Raw genomic sequence first — 18,116 nt, 5'->3', positions numbered from 1 at the left:
CAAGGAAGAAGTGGAGAGGCTCTTGAGGGCTGACTTCATTTGAGAAATTCAATATCCGGACTGGCTGGCGAACGTGGTCCTAGTGAAGAAAGCCAATGGGAAGTGGAGGACCTGCGTCAACTTCACCAACTTGAACAAGGCTTGTCCCAAGGACAGCTATCCGCTCCCAAAAATCGACCAGCTGATAGATGCCACCGCAGGTCACGAACTGCTGAGCTTCATGGACGCCTTCTCCGGGTACAACTAGATCAGAATGTACGAATTAGACATACCAAAGACTTCCTTCATAACAGACCAGGGGACGTATTGCTACTGCGTCATGCCTTTCGGCCTAAAGAATGCCGGGGCCACATATCAGAGGCTCGTGAACAAGCTCTTTGAGAAACAGATCGGCCGTAACATGGAAGTCTATGTAGATGATATGCCAGTCAAAACCCAAAGTGCACAAGATCATGTCTCCGACCTGTAAGAGACATTCCAAGTCCTAAGGTAGCGTAACATGAAGCTCAACCCCACGAAGTGCACCTTCGGTGTCAGTTCGAGAAAATTCTTAGGATTCATGGTCAGCTGAAGAGGGATAGAGGCCAATCCGGAAAAGATCAAAGCCGTGGTGGAGCTCACTCTACCGAGGACCATTAGAGAAGTACAGCGGCTAACCGGAATGGTAGCCGCACTGGGGCGCTTCATCTCAAAGTCCGCAGAGAGATGCCTGCCTTTCTTCAACATTGTCAAAGGAATTAAAACGGCACCATGAACATAGGAGTGCCAAGTCGCATTCGAAGAGTTAAAACAGTATTTGTCCTCTCCATTGCTGTTGACAAAGCCAGAGCCGGGGGAGGAGCTGCTTTTGTACTTATCCGTAAGCCCCCAGGAACTGGCAGCTGTGCTAATCTGAGAAGAGCACAACCAGCAAAAACCGATGTACTATGTCAGCGAAGTCCTACATGACGCTGAAATCAGGTACCAGCGGGTTGAGAAATTGGCATACGCCCTGATCATGGCGGCCAGAAAACTGAGGCCGTATTTTCAAGCTCACACAATAAAGGTCCTGACTGATCAGCCGCTCAGATAGGTTCTCTACAGACCAGACACCTCAGGGCGACTTGTGAAATGGGCTGTGGAGCTAAGCGAATTTGATAACCAGTACCTGCCTAGGCCGGCGATAAAAGCCCAAGTGCTGGCAAACTTCGTGGTCGAGTGCACCATCCACCAGCAAAGCATCGAATCCGAAGTCGTCCAAACCCCGGTTGCAGAGAATGCAATTACAACTGGGGAGCGAACGGAAGCTGAGACTGAACCAGGAAGAACATAAGACATCCCTGTACCGGCAGAACAGAACCCATTGTCCGACGAGCCGCTCTGGGAAGTATATGTGGACGGATCTTCAAACAAGGTTGGTTGTGGAGCCGGTTTGATTCTCACTGGGCTCGATAACTTTGTTCAGGATTGTGCGCTAAGGTTCGGATTCCATGCGTCCAACAATGAGGCAGAATATGAGGCTCTCATCGCCAGAATGAACCTAGCAGTCCAGACCAGCGCCCAAAGGCTGAAGGCGTATTGCGATTCCCAGCTGGTCGCAAACCAAATCCAAGGAGTCTATGAGGCCTGCGACGAGCGCATGATCAAGTACCTCTCCAAGGTCCGCCAGTTAGCCAGCAAGTTCAAAAACTTCGAGGTCATTAGAATCCCTAGAACGGAAAATGCAAAAGCGGATGTGCTGTCTAAGCTGGCTGCATCCGGTTACACCACTCTTGGGAGTATATGTATGGAATTTCTGCAGAAATCTAGTATCGAAAATGAGGGGGTCGAAGTAATGCAGGTCGAGCACGAGCCGTTCTGGATGGACGAAATCATTGAGTACCTACGTAGCGGGTCCGAAGCCAAGAAGGAAGCCCGCAAAGTGATACAGAGAGCAGCCCGATTTTTCCTCGATGATGAGAGCCTGTACAAAAGGTCGTACACCCTTCCATACCTAAATTGCCTCCGGCCAAGCAACGCCGCATACGCTCTGCAAGAGACGCACGGAGGAATTTGCGGGGAACACCTGGGGGGCAAGGCCCTGGCCATCAAAGTACTTTTGAGAGGCCTGTACTGGCCAACCTTGAGGCAAGATGCTCTGGACCTGGTCAAAAGGTGCGAGAGATGCCAAAAGTTCTCTCCCACCATCTATCAACCTGCTGTGTCCATAGCCCTGATCATCAGCCCGCTGCCTTTCGCAGTATGGGGGATGGACATCTTGGGCTCCTTTCCGCCAGCCTTCGGGAGACATGAGTTCGTCGTGGTAGCCATTGACTATTTTACCAAGTGGGTGGAGGCTGAACCTCTGGCCCAGATCACAGAGCAGAACGTGCAGACCTTCTTCTGGAAGTCAGTCGTTTGCAGATTCGGGATACCCCGCGTCTTGATAACGGATAACGGCAGACAGTTCGACTGCCGGAACTTTCGAAAATTCTGCTCTGACTTGAAGATCGAACAGAGATTCACTTCAGTGGCGCACCCTCAGACGAATGGGCAGACCGAAGTAATGAACAGAATCCTACTCCAGGGAATCAAAAAGAGGCTGGACGAGAAGGCAGGCCGATGGGCAGACGAACTTTATCACGTCCTCTGGGCGTATCGTACCACCCCGCGCACCGCTACGGGGGAATCGCCATTCAACTTGTCTTTTGGAACTGAGGCCGTAATACCCGTCGATGTTGGCGTCCCGTCTCCTAGAGTCACCAACTTCAATGAGCAGATCAATGGAGATGGGCTCCGCACAAACCTCAACTTGCTAGAGGAAGCCCGAGAAGAATCCCGAATCACGGTCGCGGCCTACAAACAGAAAGTGTCCAACTATCACGACTTGAAGATACGCCCAAGAGAATTCCGAGCAGGGGACCTAGTCCTGAGAAAGGTTGCTATCTCCCAACCGAAGAAGGTAGGCAAACTCTCCCCGACCTGGGAGGGGCCGTACCGAGTGAAAGAGATAATTCACCCGGGGAGTTACAAGCTGGAGACACTTGGGGAGCACCAACTACCCCACGCCTGGAATTCAAAGAACCTCCGAAAATACTATCAATAGCTGGCCACTTGGCGCAAAAGCCAATGCCGTTGTGAGTACGCTCGAATGTGAATGATAAAGAGGATATTGTTTCTTTGTAAATCTCCGAGCACTCCGTCTCAGAAACCCAGTTCACTAAAACTTGTGTACTCGCTGCTTGGTTCGCCCCGGCTCGTTTCCACAAAGATTGAGAGCGCACTCCTTATCAGGAACGGGCCCGGGCAGAAAAACCAAACCTGCTCAGAAACCCAGTTCATTAAAACTTGGGTACTTGTTGCTTGGTTCGCCCCGGCTCGTCTCCACGAAGACCGGGAGCTCACTCCTAGTCAGGAACGGGCCCGGGCAGAAAAACCAAATCGTTTCAGAAGCCCAGTTCACTAAAACTTGGGTACTCGCTGCTTGGTTCGCCCCAGCTCGTCTCCACAAAGACTGGCAGTGCACTCCTGGTCAGGAACGGGCCCGGGCAGAAAAACCAAACCGCCTCCGAAACCCAGTTCACTAAAACTTAGGTACTCGCCGCTTGGTTCGCCCCGGCTCGTCTCCACAAAGACCGGGAGCGCACTCCTGGTCAGGAACGGGCTCGGGCAGAAAAACCAAACCGCCTCCGAAACTTGGGTACTTGCTGCTTGGTTCGCCCCGGCTTGTCTCCACAAAGACTGGGAGCGCACTCCTGGTCAGGAACGGGCCCTGGCAAAGGCACACAGTGTTGAGTTAATCGATACTAGTCAAAGGCACACAAGCGGAAACAGTAGACAGCAAAATGTAACTTCTATTCATAAAAAGTTGGGCCTCAAGGGCCATTACAAAAAGTTGGGTCTCCAAAGACCATTACAAAAAGTGGGGCCTCCAAGGGCCATTACGAAGAGAATTTTGAAACGATGCAAAGGGAAAAGTGGTAAGCTCAAGACACCCCGTGACCCCCATCCCCTGGGGCGTCAGCTGCTGCAGGGGTGTCCTGCTCGTCATCATCCCTGGCCACCGGCGGATCGGGAAGGACGATGCCCGTCAGAGCGACATTCGGGTTGGATCCCTTGACCTGCTCAAGGCAATCCATGAATCCTAGTTTGTAAGATTCGGTGGACAAACTGATGAGTTCGTCCTATTTCTTCTGCTCGGCCTCTGCCACGGCCCCTATCTGCCTCTCCCGGGCTCTCTCCCTCTGTGCATTGAGGGCTTCGGTGGCCTTCTGCTTCTGGGCGGCCATCTCTGCCTTGAGCCTCTTTATCTCCTCATCCCTCTCCCCGATGGACCTATGGGGCTCGGCAGCCTCCTGCATCAGCTTGCCGTTCTCCTCCTCGGACTGAGTGATCGCGGCAGAGAACTTCCGACTCTTCTCGCGAAAGTCGTGATAATACAATCCGATCTGATAAAGCGAGGAGAAAATGGCCTCATCGGCCGCATCTGGAGGCTCGTTCAAAACCCGGAGCTGATCCTGGTTCAGTAGGCCTTTGGTGATGATCTCCATAGCCACCCGGCTGTCACCCAGGCCGGTGTCGCTCTTCTGAACGGCCCAGTTAGGCCGGAAGACGTTGTCCCTGGACCTCGCGGGGGTGGGGCGGGCTCCGGTAGCTGCGTCCCCTGACTTAGAGGTCCCCGCTCCCCGGCCGTAGGAGCCGACCAACTTTACTGTGGGCTTGCCTTTGGGGGGCGGTGCGTCCTTAGTCGGCGCGGGACTTGAAATCTCAGGGGCTTTCCTCTTCTGGCCTTGCTGGCCCTGGCCCCTACCAAAGGCCCCCTGCCTCACCTTCTCCAGCTTTGACTGCGTCTGCATTTCTGAAATTCAACAGGACAAATAAAAACCGGTCAGAGACAAAGAAAGAAAAGAGGAGCTCAAAAGCAAGACTAGCAACATACGTGCCGGGGTCGCAGTACTAATGCCGAGCCCGACCAGGACCTCTTCCCTAGAAAAGTCCGCACAATGAATCAGGCCCTCCCGATGCAACTCCTCACAGACTAGAGTAAACGTTCTCATATCCTCGCCCTCCAAGAGCGGCTTGCGGCTCAACGCAAGTGTATTCGGGGTGTCCCACTTCAAAGGAACCGACCAGGGCTCAGTGGGCTCGCCGTCCTCGACATAGAAGAACCTGTTCTTCCATAGGTGTAAGGAGGATGGAATGCCAATAATCATTTTCACCTCAGGGCGTTGGCTGATGTAAATCCAACCTCCATCCTTATGCCTCTTCAGGTGCGCACACATCCGGAACAACGGTATGGACAAGCTCCTTTGGAGCCGGCCCTGGACGAGGTATATGAACCTGACCAGCGTCCTCCATGAGTTCGGCGCGACCTGAGCCGGAGCCAGGCCGTAATATTGAAGGACTGCGGCGAAGAATGGATGCAAAGGGAACCTGAGCCCGGCTCTTAACGACTCATCATATATACAGATGTGGGTACTGTCGTTGCAGGCCCTATCTCCCTCTATCGTGGCCCTCAGCCTGAACCTTTGGGGAATACAATACCTATCTCTAATGTCCCCTAGTCTGGACTCATCAAAGATATTCTCCTCGTAAAGAGCCTAAATATTATATTTGGGATCGGTGTCCATCCGAGCCCTAGCAGTGACCTCGACGGCCCGGCCCGGAAGGAATGTGGTGGACGCCTCGGCAGCATCACTATCTGCACTCGCCTCTGCTCGGAAGTAGCTATCCGTTGGAAGCGGGGTGGTATTTAAATCCGAAATCACCTCGTCCCCACTATCTACAACCTCTACACTAACACTAGGACTCACCATATACGGGCCGGGAACCCTGGGCGGATTCGTTTGGGTCCTCTCCGACGAACTAGACACCGAACTGCCCGAGGACGCGGACTCCCGTGAAGACGACCCAGAACCGGACTCAGAGCTAGAGGTACTACCGGACATAAGGGACACAGGAAAAGAATCAAATAAAGACACGCTGAAAGAAGATTACCGGTCTGAAGAGAAATGCTCATAATTCGTAGACGACCACAACCACAAGCTACCCGAGCCGAACAGGCAGAGCAAAAAGAGAGAAAAAGCAAAGAGGCGAAAGTAAAAAGTGAAAAATGAAGGGTGAAAACCTCTTCTTATAGCCTCTAGGCTTGAGGCGGTTCGCATTCATGAATCAGGTAGCGCCACGTGTCACTCATTAATGGAGGGCACACACTTCGAGGCAAGGGGCGAGTAAATGCGCACGTATAGACTACTCACGTACAGTGAAAAATAAAAAAATCCTTCCAAGTGATTGAGGGTTATCTACGAAGTGCTGGAGTGCGGGATATTGTCCCAAGCCGGCCAGAATATGACGCATTCGCTAAACGACAAAAATGTGTCCATCCCAAGCCGGCCAGAATATGACGCATTCACTAAACGACAAAAAATGTGTTCGTCCCAAGCCGGCCAGACGGCTTAGCCGAACATATTTTACATTTCAACCTCTGGCCGTCCTAGGCCGGACAGATGGCTTGGCCGAATAGATTTTACACTTCAACTTCTGGCCGTCATAGGCCGGGCAGACGGCTTGGCCGGACAGAGTTTACACCTCAACTTCTGGCCGTCCCAGGCCGGACAGACGGCTTGGCCGAACAGATTTTACACTTCAACCTCTGGCCGTCATAGGCCGGACAGACGGCTTGGCCGGACAGATTTTACACTTCAACTTCTGGCCATCACAGGCCGGACAGACGGCTTGACCGGACAGATTTTACACTTCAACTTCTGGCCGTCATAAGCCGGACAGACGGTTTGTCCGGAGAGATTTTACACTTCAACTTCTGGCCGTCACAGGCCGGACAGATTTTACACTTCAACCTCTGGCTGTCACAGGCCGGACAGACGGCTTGGCCGGAAAGATTTTACACTTCAACTTCTGGCCGTCCCAGGCCGGACAGACAGCTTGGCCGAACAGATCTTACACTTCAACTTCTGGCCGTCACAGGCCGGACAAACGGCTTGACCGGACAGATTTTACACTTCAACCTCTGGCCGTCACAGGCCGGACAGACGGCTTGGCCGGTTAGTTCCAACCGAACCTCTTACTTCATTTCATCGTGCCATCCCGAACACCAGCTCACTCTACCGTTCAGGAACATAACTCATCGCATTTCCCCAAATCATTATAATGACTTGGAGAACTGGGGGGCAACTGATGGGGTATGACAAACAACAACTAATGAGCTGTCGACACGTGGCCCCAGAAGGGCCTACCACGAACTCGACACCTGCCAGGGGCAGTCTGGTAAATCTGCCAAGAGCAGGTAAACCTAAACCCACAAAAGGGCCGACACCTGTCTTAGGGTAGGTAATCCAACCACCCAGGGCTCTCGCTATAAAAGGCCTCTCAAGGCTCAAAGCAAGGGGGAACTTCTGAACCACCACTCCTAAAACTTTTGGCTCTGCACTCCTGCTCATACTGACTTGAGTGTCGAAGGGCCCGTCCGGAGCAACGACTCCGGGTTGGTCTTCTGACCTTGTGCACTCTTGTGCAAGACTTAGTTCCTTCACTTCAGCCCCTCAGGTCTGCCAGCTCAGCTCACACCTCACTGCCGTAACTGTTACCGATTTTAGGCCTAACAGATCCCATTAGTTTGCATTCAAAGAAGCTTGGATCGAGGCATACAAGCTTAATTGGAAAGCATTTAGAGTGCCAAAACTAGGAAGATCTAAGAAGTGAAGTTGACTTGAAGTCTTGAAGTTCAAGAGAAGAATGAAGTGCTTTTTAAGTTTTTTTAGAATGTATTCTTCTCTCTTTAGAATGTTTTTTAAAGATTGAAGTGCGGATGCGCCCGAGTACATCCTCATCCTCTCGATGATGTTTGGGTACTCACCCAAGGAGTACCTGGGCGCATCTGCACCCAATACGCACTCGACACGGGTGCGCAGTCTTCCGGAGAGTACCCATGCTTCATAGGTCACAGCCCTCTCCAATCTCTCTCTCACTAGCACTCTCTACCCTTCTCTCACCTTGGACACAAATATTCCATAATATTTTTTCATGGTTGCCAAACATGCCCTAGGTCGAATCAATGTTCATTATCACAGGCTAGATCATTCCTATTTCTGTGTTTGACATGGTAGAGTTAGTGACTCCAACATGTATAAGTTTTAATAAAATCAGTGTTTAGATTTTACAGGGACTGGCCAAACCGCGTCTAGTCAGAGAATCCCCAATTCGAGTCATGTTTTTTGAACAGTATAGTTCAATCTACATTTCTTTAGCAAACAAGAGCTCTATAAAGTTTTTGAACCTTATAGTTCAGTCTGCCTTTCTTTAGCAATCAAGAGCTCTATATAAACCGGTTTCTACTTCAATTGAGCAATAAATTCGGGATTGATTTTCGATTTTACCAAAACATATTGGTAAGTACGAGAATAGTTATAATGAAAGTTTATTTTGCACTTATTTAGAAAGGAAATTTATTTATAAATGATAGTAGTTACATAATACCAAGCAAAAGCACACCAAAGCGAGGCCTAGGAAAATGAAAGACATGAACAAGAACTACGGGGCCTGAGTGGCTGGCTGATTGGGGCCTGAGTGGCCACCTGGACTGCTTGAGTGACTGCACGAGCCACGACCGGAGTGCAACATCGGGGGCCCGTCTTGCAGCATGGTTTTTAGTTCTTAGCCATCACCATTGTGAGCAAGGTAAGGAGCCACAAGAGAATCACGAAGATCGATTTCTTCATCTTCCAAATTGTTCAGAGATGAAGTTACAAACTTGTGTAAACTTGAACGACTCCGGTCACCATTTTATAACCGAGAATTGAAACCAGGTTAATTAACGTTGATACAAATGACCGATAATAATTGAATCCTTCACTCAAATGACCCCTACAATATAACATTGCTTTTATTAATATTTTACTTGAAATAGAAATAGAACTTAATGGGTTACATACCTATAGGGTGGAATCCTAGGCAGATGAGATTAAATAAAAAGTAAAAGAAGTCTATAGGGAGAGTTAGTGGACGCTTTGGGTTTGCGAAGAATGAAAAATAAAAAAAAGCGCGCGAGTACGGAGAAAAGAGTGTGACGGGTGTATTGGGAAGATAAAAAGAAAAGAAACTGGAAAAAGTGGATGCAAACACAGTCGTTTTTATGCCACCAAGGGCACTTGCAATACTGATCCGATTGCTTTCTTTTTTATGGTATTTTTTTGGGCCTCCTTGCTTTTTTTAGCCCCCCATTTTCTCTTTTTTTTCAGGGTTTTTTTTCGCCTCCTTTCTATTTTAGGCCCCTTTTTCTCTTCTTTTTTTCAAGGTATTTTTTGGGCCTCTTTTCTTTTTATAGGCCCCCTTTTAGCTAGTACTCGGTGTTGCAAGCTGAAAGAAAACTGAAGTCCTAATACTTAGCTAGTACTCATCCGAAAGTGTTAACAAAGTTGTTTAATGCACAAAACAAAAGGTTAAGAAATATAGAAAGTTCAAACTTAACAAGAACTTTAAAGACAACCTGATTCCAGCAATTCAAAAATAAAGAAGGCCTAAAAAAAGAAAGGGGGCCTAAAAAATGAAAGGAGTCCTAAAAAAATAACCCTAGAAAAAGGGGGGCCTTAAAAAAGAAAGGACGCCAAAGAAACACCCTAAAAAAGGAGAAAGGGTGGCCTAAAAAAGAAAGGAGGCCCAACCATAAAAAAAAAGTAATCGAATTAGTGTTGTAGATGCCCTTGGTGTCGTAAAAACAAAGGATGTGTTCGCAGCCACTTTTTCCAGTCTATTTTCTTTCTATATTCCCAATGCACCTGTCGTACTCTTCTCTCCGTACTCGTGCGCTTTTTTTATTTTCCATTCTTTGCACACCCAAAGCATCCACTAATTCTCCCTATAGACTTTTACTTTTTTCTAATCTCAGCTGCTTAGGATTCCACCCCATAGGTATGTAACCCATTAAGTTCTATTTCTATTCAATTAAAATATTAATAAAGCACTTTTATATTGTAGGGGTCATTTAAGTGAAAATGATTCAATTATTATGGGTCCTTTGTATCAACGTCAATTAACCTTGTTTCAATTATCGGTTATAAAACGATGACCAGAGTTGTTCAAGTTTACACAAGTTTGCAATGTCATCTCTGAACGATTTTGAAGATGAAGAAATCGGTCTTCGTGATTCTCTTGTGGCTTCTTACCTTGCTCACAATGGTGATGGCTAAAAACCAAAAGCCATGCTGCAAGACGGACCCCCGATGTTGCACTCCGGCTGTGGCTCAAGCAGTCACTCAGGCGGTTCATGTCTTTCGTTTTTCTAGGCCTCTCTTTGGTGTGCTTTTGCTTTGTATTATGTAACTACTATCCTTTTATAAATAAAATTCCTTTCTAAATTAGTACATAATAAACTTTAATTATAACTATTCTCTTACCAAAATGTTTTGTTAAAATAAAAAATCAATCCCGTATTTATTGCTCAATTGAAGAACAACTAACTGTTCATTTAGCTTTGCTTTACTCAATGACTTGGTAAACACATCAGCGAACTGATCCACAGATCGAGTGAAAGTAGTGCATAATAGCACCACCCAGAATGAGTATAGAGATAATCCAAGGAGAACGGAGCAACGGTGTAAGCCCAAGGGTTCCCATGGGTTCAAACATTCACCTTTACCTTCTTGTTTTATTGCTAGCAAACCCAAATTGATTAGCATTTATGGACTAATGTGTTGCTTTGAGCTATTGTGCTCTATACAGGAATTTGATATGTCATATCGTCATTACACAACTTAACACAACACATGGCTTGCGGATCCACACACATAATGATCAAGAGCTTGCACTTACAGTGAAGATATCATCATTTGAAGATGTTCAAGTCAAGAAGCTCAAGATAAAGATCCCTCAAGCATACCTAGCAAGAATCAAGAAGAAGCTTGGAGATGAACCAACATGGTGACACCTCATGTACCTCTCAACATGTCTTGAAGATTGGAGGGAGTCACAAGAACCAAGTCGAGTTGAAGATGTTCAGTCACAAGTCAAGGTAGTCCAAGAAAGTGCAAAGGAGCGAAGACATTCCAAGAAGACTCATGGTATACACTTTTAGATTGTATTTAGAGTCCTCTTGATTTCTGTAAATTGCACTTACAAAGGTTTTCAAATGGTTTTAATAAAACAATTTTTACATCCTTGAAAACCATACACTCCCCAAAACATCTTTGAAAACCTTAGACAAAAGACCAAAGACCAAAGACCAAAGACCATGGCCCACAGTCCCTCGGATTAAAAATGAATTTTCAAACAGGGCTGGTCGACCGGGGTTCCCTGGGCGACCGCGGTAAGGTGGTTGGAAGTCCAGCCCCTACCAGAATTTAGTGGGCCGGTCGACCGGGGCTTCCCAGACGACCGCGGAGGTGTTCCTGGAAATCTAGAAACACTCCATCATGGTCGGGCCGGTCGACTGCCATTGGGCTGGGCGACCGCGGTTAGGGATCTCGACAAAAATAAGAAAGTCCAGGTTGCTCACGTCGGACGACCGCCGTACCTTGGTCGACCGCAATGATAAGAAATTTCAAATTATAAAGTGAGCGCCTGATAGAGTGGCGACCGCGATGCCTCGGTCGACCGCGCCTGTTCAAAAAAGTAGCCGTTGGGGCCTGCGCAGCTTGACTTTTTCAACCCAGTTTTTTACGGTTTACCCCTAAACGGTCATATTTTCAAATGGGCTATTTATACCCTATCCAAGACCAACTAAGCAACCTTTTGGAAGATCATTTTCAAATCCTTTTGAGCTTACACTTTAAAATATAAGGTTTTTAGTTATTCTTCTTCTATGCTTTGATTTTGCAATCTACATTCAACAAGAGGATCTCCATAGGGCTTTCACTTGCTTATTTTCTTAGAGAGTTTTTGTGAGCTTGAATCTTTGTAATCCGCCTATCAAGAGGCTCGAGAGTTTTTCTTTTATTTGTTCTTCGTTTGTAAGAGGGTCTCCGATTCGACCCGATAAGAAAGGTGAATCTTGGAGTCGTGAAGAGGGGTTTCCTCTTCGGCCTTTGAAGAAGAAGCTTGATTGTATTGGGGGTCTAGGATTCGGCCTGTTAACAAAGGAGAATCCGGAGCGTAGAGGGTTTGTCCCTTCGGAGGTGAAGGAGTTGTAAAGCTTGGAGATTAGGCTTAAAATCTCACAATTAGCGGAGTACCCAAGGAGCTAAACTTGGAAGAGTGGAGTAGGTCATTTTGATAGACCGAACCACTATAAAAATCGTGTCTCCTCATTGTGGTGTGAATCCTCCTCTCTCCTTTCTTCTCACTTGGTTATTGGTAACCTCTAACCATGGTTTAAAATTTTAGTTTCGGTAACCGTTTCGGACCCCACCGAGAACCGAAATTTCGGTATGAAATTTGGTAATTTGGTTCGAAATTCCACACCGAATTTTTGAAATTTCGGCCGAAGTTTTTTTAACGCTTTTTTATAAAAATAAATAATGGCATTTAAACGAAATTTCGGACCGAAATTACTGAAATTATCAAAATTTCGGACCGAAATCCGAAATTTAAAATTTAAAACCATGCCTCCAACCCCCTTATGTGTTTATGTTTTAATTGAACAAGGGTTAGTGAATGCATGATAGTAATATTCAAACTCTAATTTTATTATCTTAATATTTGAACTAGGGTTTAATATAATTAACTTAAAATTGGCAAATTGATTTTAATCTCTCAAACTAATTAAGCTAAAAATTTTAATTAACCAATTCACCCCCCTCTTGGGTTGCCACACTTGCATTTCAAACGGAGACAGAGGAGAAATAGGGGTGAGATAATTTAGGTCATGAAGAAGGTTTGAGGAAGAGAAAGGAACAACAGGGGTCTACGGAAGGAGTGTTAAGAGAGAGGTTTAGGGCTTTAGTAGACTAGGATTGTAGGAGAGAGGGTTAGGAATGGAGGTGGAGATGGTAGAGGTGAAGAGAGTTGTTGGATTAGGGTTGGAGAGAATTGGAGAGGGTTTTGGGGAAGATAGACAAGGAGGGTGTTGTTGGGAAAGGAGGCAAATGCAAATGAGAATCATATGCTTGTTATCGAATGAGTAGCGCATAAGATGACCTATTTTTTCATAAAATAACAGGATTAGTGCTTAACATGAGAACATGCAGGTGATTAATGACTTGTTAATGATCTATATCATTCATATGGTGGGCTTAATCTATGGGAAGGGAGGCAAGGAGGGTGCTGTTGGGAAAGGAGGCAAATGCAAATGAGAATCATATGCTTGTTATTGGATGAGTAGCGCATAAGATGACCTATTTTTTCTTAAAATAATAGGATTAGTGCTTAACATGAGAACATGCAGGTGGTTAATGACTTGTTAATGATCTATTTCATTCATATGGTAGGCTTAATCTATGGCTTAGAAATCTTTACCATTTGACGACTCTAAAACTTTTGTTATGTATTGATCAGGTCAAAACAATTAGAAGGAAAAAATGAATCGAATCCGGGGGTTCAGACATTTTGATTAGAAAATTAAACGCTCGACCATCCATTATAGAAACTAGTTAGTGAATTTAGGTCATGTATGGACAACTCCAACGATTGGTTAGGGTATTGTATTTTATGTTTACTATCAACTAGCCCTTGATCGGACATATAATAATTGTGATAGGATCATAGGATCACTCAACTAAAGGGTCATGATCGTGCTGATTGTGCTGATGATGAGTAGCTTAAAATTGTTAGGAAGCAGGCATACAAATGGGTCCAGCTTAACGGAGTTGGAAAAAAAATTCACACAGATCGAACAATGTTTGAATTATAAGTGGGGCCCAATTCTTTGATCATCCAAACCACTAAGTTGTTTGGCCTAGCTATGGATGGGCCATACAAGAAAATTCACACGGTTCGAACAATTCTGGCTCACCAATTTGCTGTTGTGGACACAATTTGTTTTCCCACCATCCATTTAAGTGCCACCCAACGAATGACCTAATAGATAAATGGTTTAGATCACTGAACAAATAGGCTCCACTTGTACTTTTACCCACTCATCTTGGGGATATACCTGCATGCACACAAACTTTCATAAGTCTACACTTTCAAAAGAAACGGGAAATCATATTAAATCCGAAAATATTCAATTATATTGCTAAAAAATTTGGCTACTGATAATGGCATTACCATGTTTGAATAATTGCACGAACTCATTTTATCACTTAAGCCACTTAATGCAAAAAAGACAAGCTGAGTTTGTGGAATTATACAAGTAAAAGAGTATAACACAAAATTTATTTAAAAAGGGAAATGTACATGCCTAGTACGTGTTAAGTTCAGTATAATTATTAAATATTTGTGTAAATAATGCGGGTGCTTAAAAGGGAAGAAGAAGAAAATATAGAACTCAAGAACACAACTTAGAGAAGAACAAGAAAATGGGAGCAATGCTCAGCCCAATTGATATTCCATCAATTACATAAGTTAATTAACATCCAAAATCCCCTCTAAAGATGGTTTCTAACTATTTAAATAAAATAAAACCAAAGCAAATTCGTTCAAGCTCCTCCATTAGCTAGCTTAGGGACTTACATAAATGGCATTGGAACTCACTGACTTTGACTGTTTTGGGAACCCACAGACACAGTCCACTAAAACTGCCACAACTTTCTAACCACTAGGCCAATTTTTGAGTACAAATACTTGTTGGAAAGATCTCAAAGAGACCTACAACTTTGTAGTATACCACTTTCCATGATTCTTCTATTTAAAATCCCAAAAATCAGGTTCAAAACGGTCCAGCAACATTAATGCGGGAATGCACCTTGGAACTCCACCAAAACCACCTAGGCATGACTTGGCTGCCATGTTGGCACTGCATCAGTAAATTTCCTAGGGAAATGATAATAGCTCAAAAACCTGGCAACAGGTTATTACATTTCCCCAAAAGCTTTCAGAAGGCAATTAAATAGAAAATGAAAAGTTGGGTCTGTGCAATTATTAAGGTATGGTTGTGTTGTTATTATTATCCTTTCTTTATAACTATAAAGTAATCGGATCAGTATTGCAGGTGCCCTTGGTGGCATAAAAACAATGGGTGTGTTCGCAGCCACTTTGTTCCAGTTTCTTTTCTTTCTGTCTTCCCAATACACATGTCTTACTCTTCTCTCCGTACTCGCGTGCCACTTTTTTTATTTTCTATTCTTCTCAAACCCAAAGCGTCATCCACTAACTCTCCCTTTAGACTTCTTTTACCTTTTTTTAATCTCACCTGCCTAGGATTTTGCCCTATAGGTTTGTAACCCATTAAGTTCTATTTCTATTTCAAGTAAAATATTAATAAAAGCACCTTTATATTGTAGGGGTCATTTAAGTGAAAATGATTCAATTATTATGGGTCCTTTGTATCAACGTCAATTAATCTCGTTTAAATTCTCGGTTATAAAACGGTGACCAGAGTCGTTCAAGTTTACACGAGTTTGCAATTTCATCTCTGAATGATTTGGAAGATGAAGAAATTGGTCTTCCTGATTCTCTGATTGCTCCTTACCTTGCTCACAGTGGTGATGGCTAAAAACCAAAAGCCAAGTTGCAAGACGGACCTCTGATGTTGCGCTCCTTCTGCTGTGGCTCAGGCAGTCACTCAGGCGGTTTAGGCAACCAATCAGGCCTCCAATCAGTCAGCCACTCAGTCCCAATAGTTCTTGTTCATTTCTTTCGTTTTTCTAGGCCTCGCTTTGGTGTGCTTTTGCTTGGTATTAAGTAACTACTATCCTTTTATAAATAAATTTCCTTTCTAAATAAGTGCAGAATAAACTTTAATTATAACTATTCTCTTACTTATCAATATGTTTTGTTAAAATTGAAAATCAATCCCGTATTTGTTGCTCAATTGAAGAAGTAGAAATTGGTTTAAGTGGTAACACTACAATGATGAAATAGAACTACACATTCTATTATGTATCGTGCATCAATATATCACATCATAATATAGGTAATGTTCAACAACATAAAATGCATCACCTCACTTTCATGCATGCTCACTCACTTTCAGCTTCACATATACTACACTCATGCTAATGTATCATTTATAACTGACCTCAGCCGCCAGGGGTACCAATGTATCCTTCCCATTGGCAGGAGCGGCTATGCCAATATTTCTCACCCCGGCCGCACATGTTACCAACATATCACTTCCCATTGACAGAAGCGGGTCTGTAATTATCATTCATTCACCCCAGGCCGTGAAGGGTGCGACCGTATCACTTCTTCCCATTGGCGGGAACGGTCCACACATGCATGAAAGTGAGGTGATGCATTTAGCATTACCTATATTATGATGTGATCTATTGATGTGCAATATATAATAGAATGTGTAGTTCTATTTCGTCATTGTAGTGTTACCACTTAAACCAGTTTCTAGGGTGATCTATGTATTGTGGTGAACGGTTGTAAGCGGCGTATCATCTTGGTATTAATCATGTGCGGGATGCCTCACCCCTGCATGGTTTGGTTGCTGTATTTATCTTTTTAGCTTTAATAAAATGACTGTTATCTTTCACAAAATAAAATAAAATATAATGGCAGTGAAATAGTCTCCTTGTAGACTAGTAGTGTTTGGCTGTCAACTGAAGTGGTTTCTTAGTACGGAGTCTACCCTTCTCTCACCTTGGGCTCACAAATATTCCATAATTTTTTTTCATGGTTGCAAAACATGCCCTAGGTCGAATAAACGTTCATTATCACAGGCAAGATCATTCTTATTTCTGTCTTTGACTTGACAGAGTTAGTGACCCCAACTTGTATAAGTTTTAATAAAATCAGTGTTTAGATTCTACAGGGACTGGCCAAACTGCATCTAGTCAGAGAATTCCCAATTCGAGTCAAGTTTTTTGAACATTATAGTTCAATCTGCATTTCTTTAGCAATCAAGAGCTCTATAAAGTTTTTGAACCTCATAGTTCAGTCTGCCTTTCTTTAGCAATCAAGAGCTCTATATCTTGAACTTCTTTTGATTGTTATTGTGTTTTGTGATGCAGATACCACCAACAAGGGCTAAATCTCCAAAGCTTGGCCGCCATAAGGGTTCTCCATCAACCGATGGCGAAGGAAATGACAACCACACCCATGGATCAGCCCGGCTGAGCCTCGACGAGAGAACCTCCCGGAATGGTCCCACCAAAGAATCCTCCCCACATTTTAAGAAGCAACATCGAAAGTCTCTCCCCAAATTGCCTTCTGAAAAATCTGCACTGTCAAATCCAGATGAGGAAACTCCTGCAAAACTGCCAGAACAACACAAATTAGAATCCCAGTCGGCTCCAAAAGCTGAACCCAGCCCGGCCGAGTTCGAACTAGATGAGCCATCTGCATTTGAAGAGCAACCAAATCATGTTGAGAAGGAACCCGTTATTGAAGAAGCTGTGTCCTGTGAGCCTTCCACAGAGCAGCATTGAAAAGGGTGTGGTGTATTCACAGAGCCATCGATGTCGTTTTTCTATAATAAAGGAGGAAGTCGCCAATAAGACTGTAGACGTACTTTTGATAGACTGATGAAGGCTTGAAGAAGATTTGTATTATGGGTTGTTGTGATGTTTTATGTTCATAGCTGCCACTCTTGTGTGTTAGTATTTGTGATTGAAACTCTCCCCTGTATTTAATTTTGAAGTACATTTGCTATTCTCATTCCTTTTTTTTCTTGTAACCTGACTACAGAGCTGTTGGTATACATTAACGTGTTTTTTTTTTTTTGGTGTGTAAGTAGACATTAGAGTAAAGCTGGGAGTTGTGTTTTGCAGACGGTGATTAAAGGTTCATAGCAAAATTTTTTGCTAAGCTAGGAATGAAGCGTATTGCAGAATTGCAGTCTGATCAGTGAGCAGTTACATGCTATGTTAGTTTACTTTCCTTTCAAAAAATAGTAGCGAAATGAAATATATTATTGGGCAATATTATAACTGCGAGCCTATTACTAGTGCCCTCAAGTGATGGCCTTGAGGGCACTAGTCGCTAAATGAAAAAGTATGTACTTTCTTTCAAAGGTAGGGTGGTCATAAGAAAGGATGTGATGGCCTTCATGGAGGAGTTCCATCAAAGAGGAAGGCTGGGAAAGAAAGCAACACTACCTTCATTACTCTAATCTCAAAAAAGGAGACAGTAATTGAGTTCAAGGATTTCAGACCTAGAAG

The 18,116-nt window shown here is 44.6% G+C and overlaps 1 protein-coding gene across 3 annotated transcripts in view; it reads left to right on the top strand.

The window, feature by feature from the left end:
- Positions 1 to 17,676, top strand: part of LOC143854341 (protein WVD2-like 5) — a 46,323-nt gene extending 28,647 nt beyond the window's left edge. For all 3 annotated transcript variants that reach the window (XM_077364241.1, XM_077364248.1, XM_077364231.1), the window contains exon 9: positions 16,968 to 17,676. In XM_077364241.1, the coding sequence (XP_077220356.1) occupies positions 16,968 to 17,384 (417 nt within the window). In that variant the 3' untranslated portion in view covers positions 17,385 to 17,676. The remainder of the gene's footprint in view (positions 1 to 16,967) is intronic.
- Positions 17,677 to 18,116: the final 440 nt, after the last annotated feature.

Source organism: Tasmannia lanceolata, unplaced genomic scaffold, assembly GCF_043159265.1.
Source record: "Tasmannia lanceolata isolate RefF3 unplaced genomic scaffold, GAP_Taslan_0.1 ptg000003l, whole genome shotgun sequence".
Taxonomy (NCBI): Eukaryota; Viridiplantae; Streptophyta; class Magnoliopsida; order Canellales; family Winteraceae; genus Tasmannia; species Tasmannia lanceolata.
Note: the sequence above shows the minus strand (reverse complement) of the source record. Positions and strands in the feature narration are given on the sequence as shown.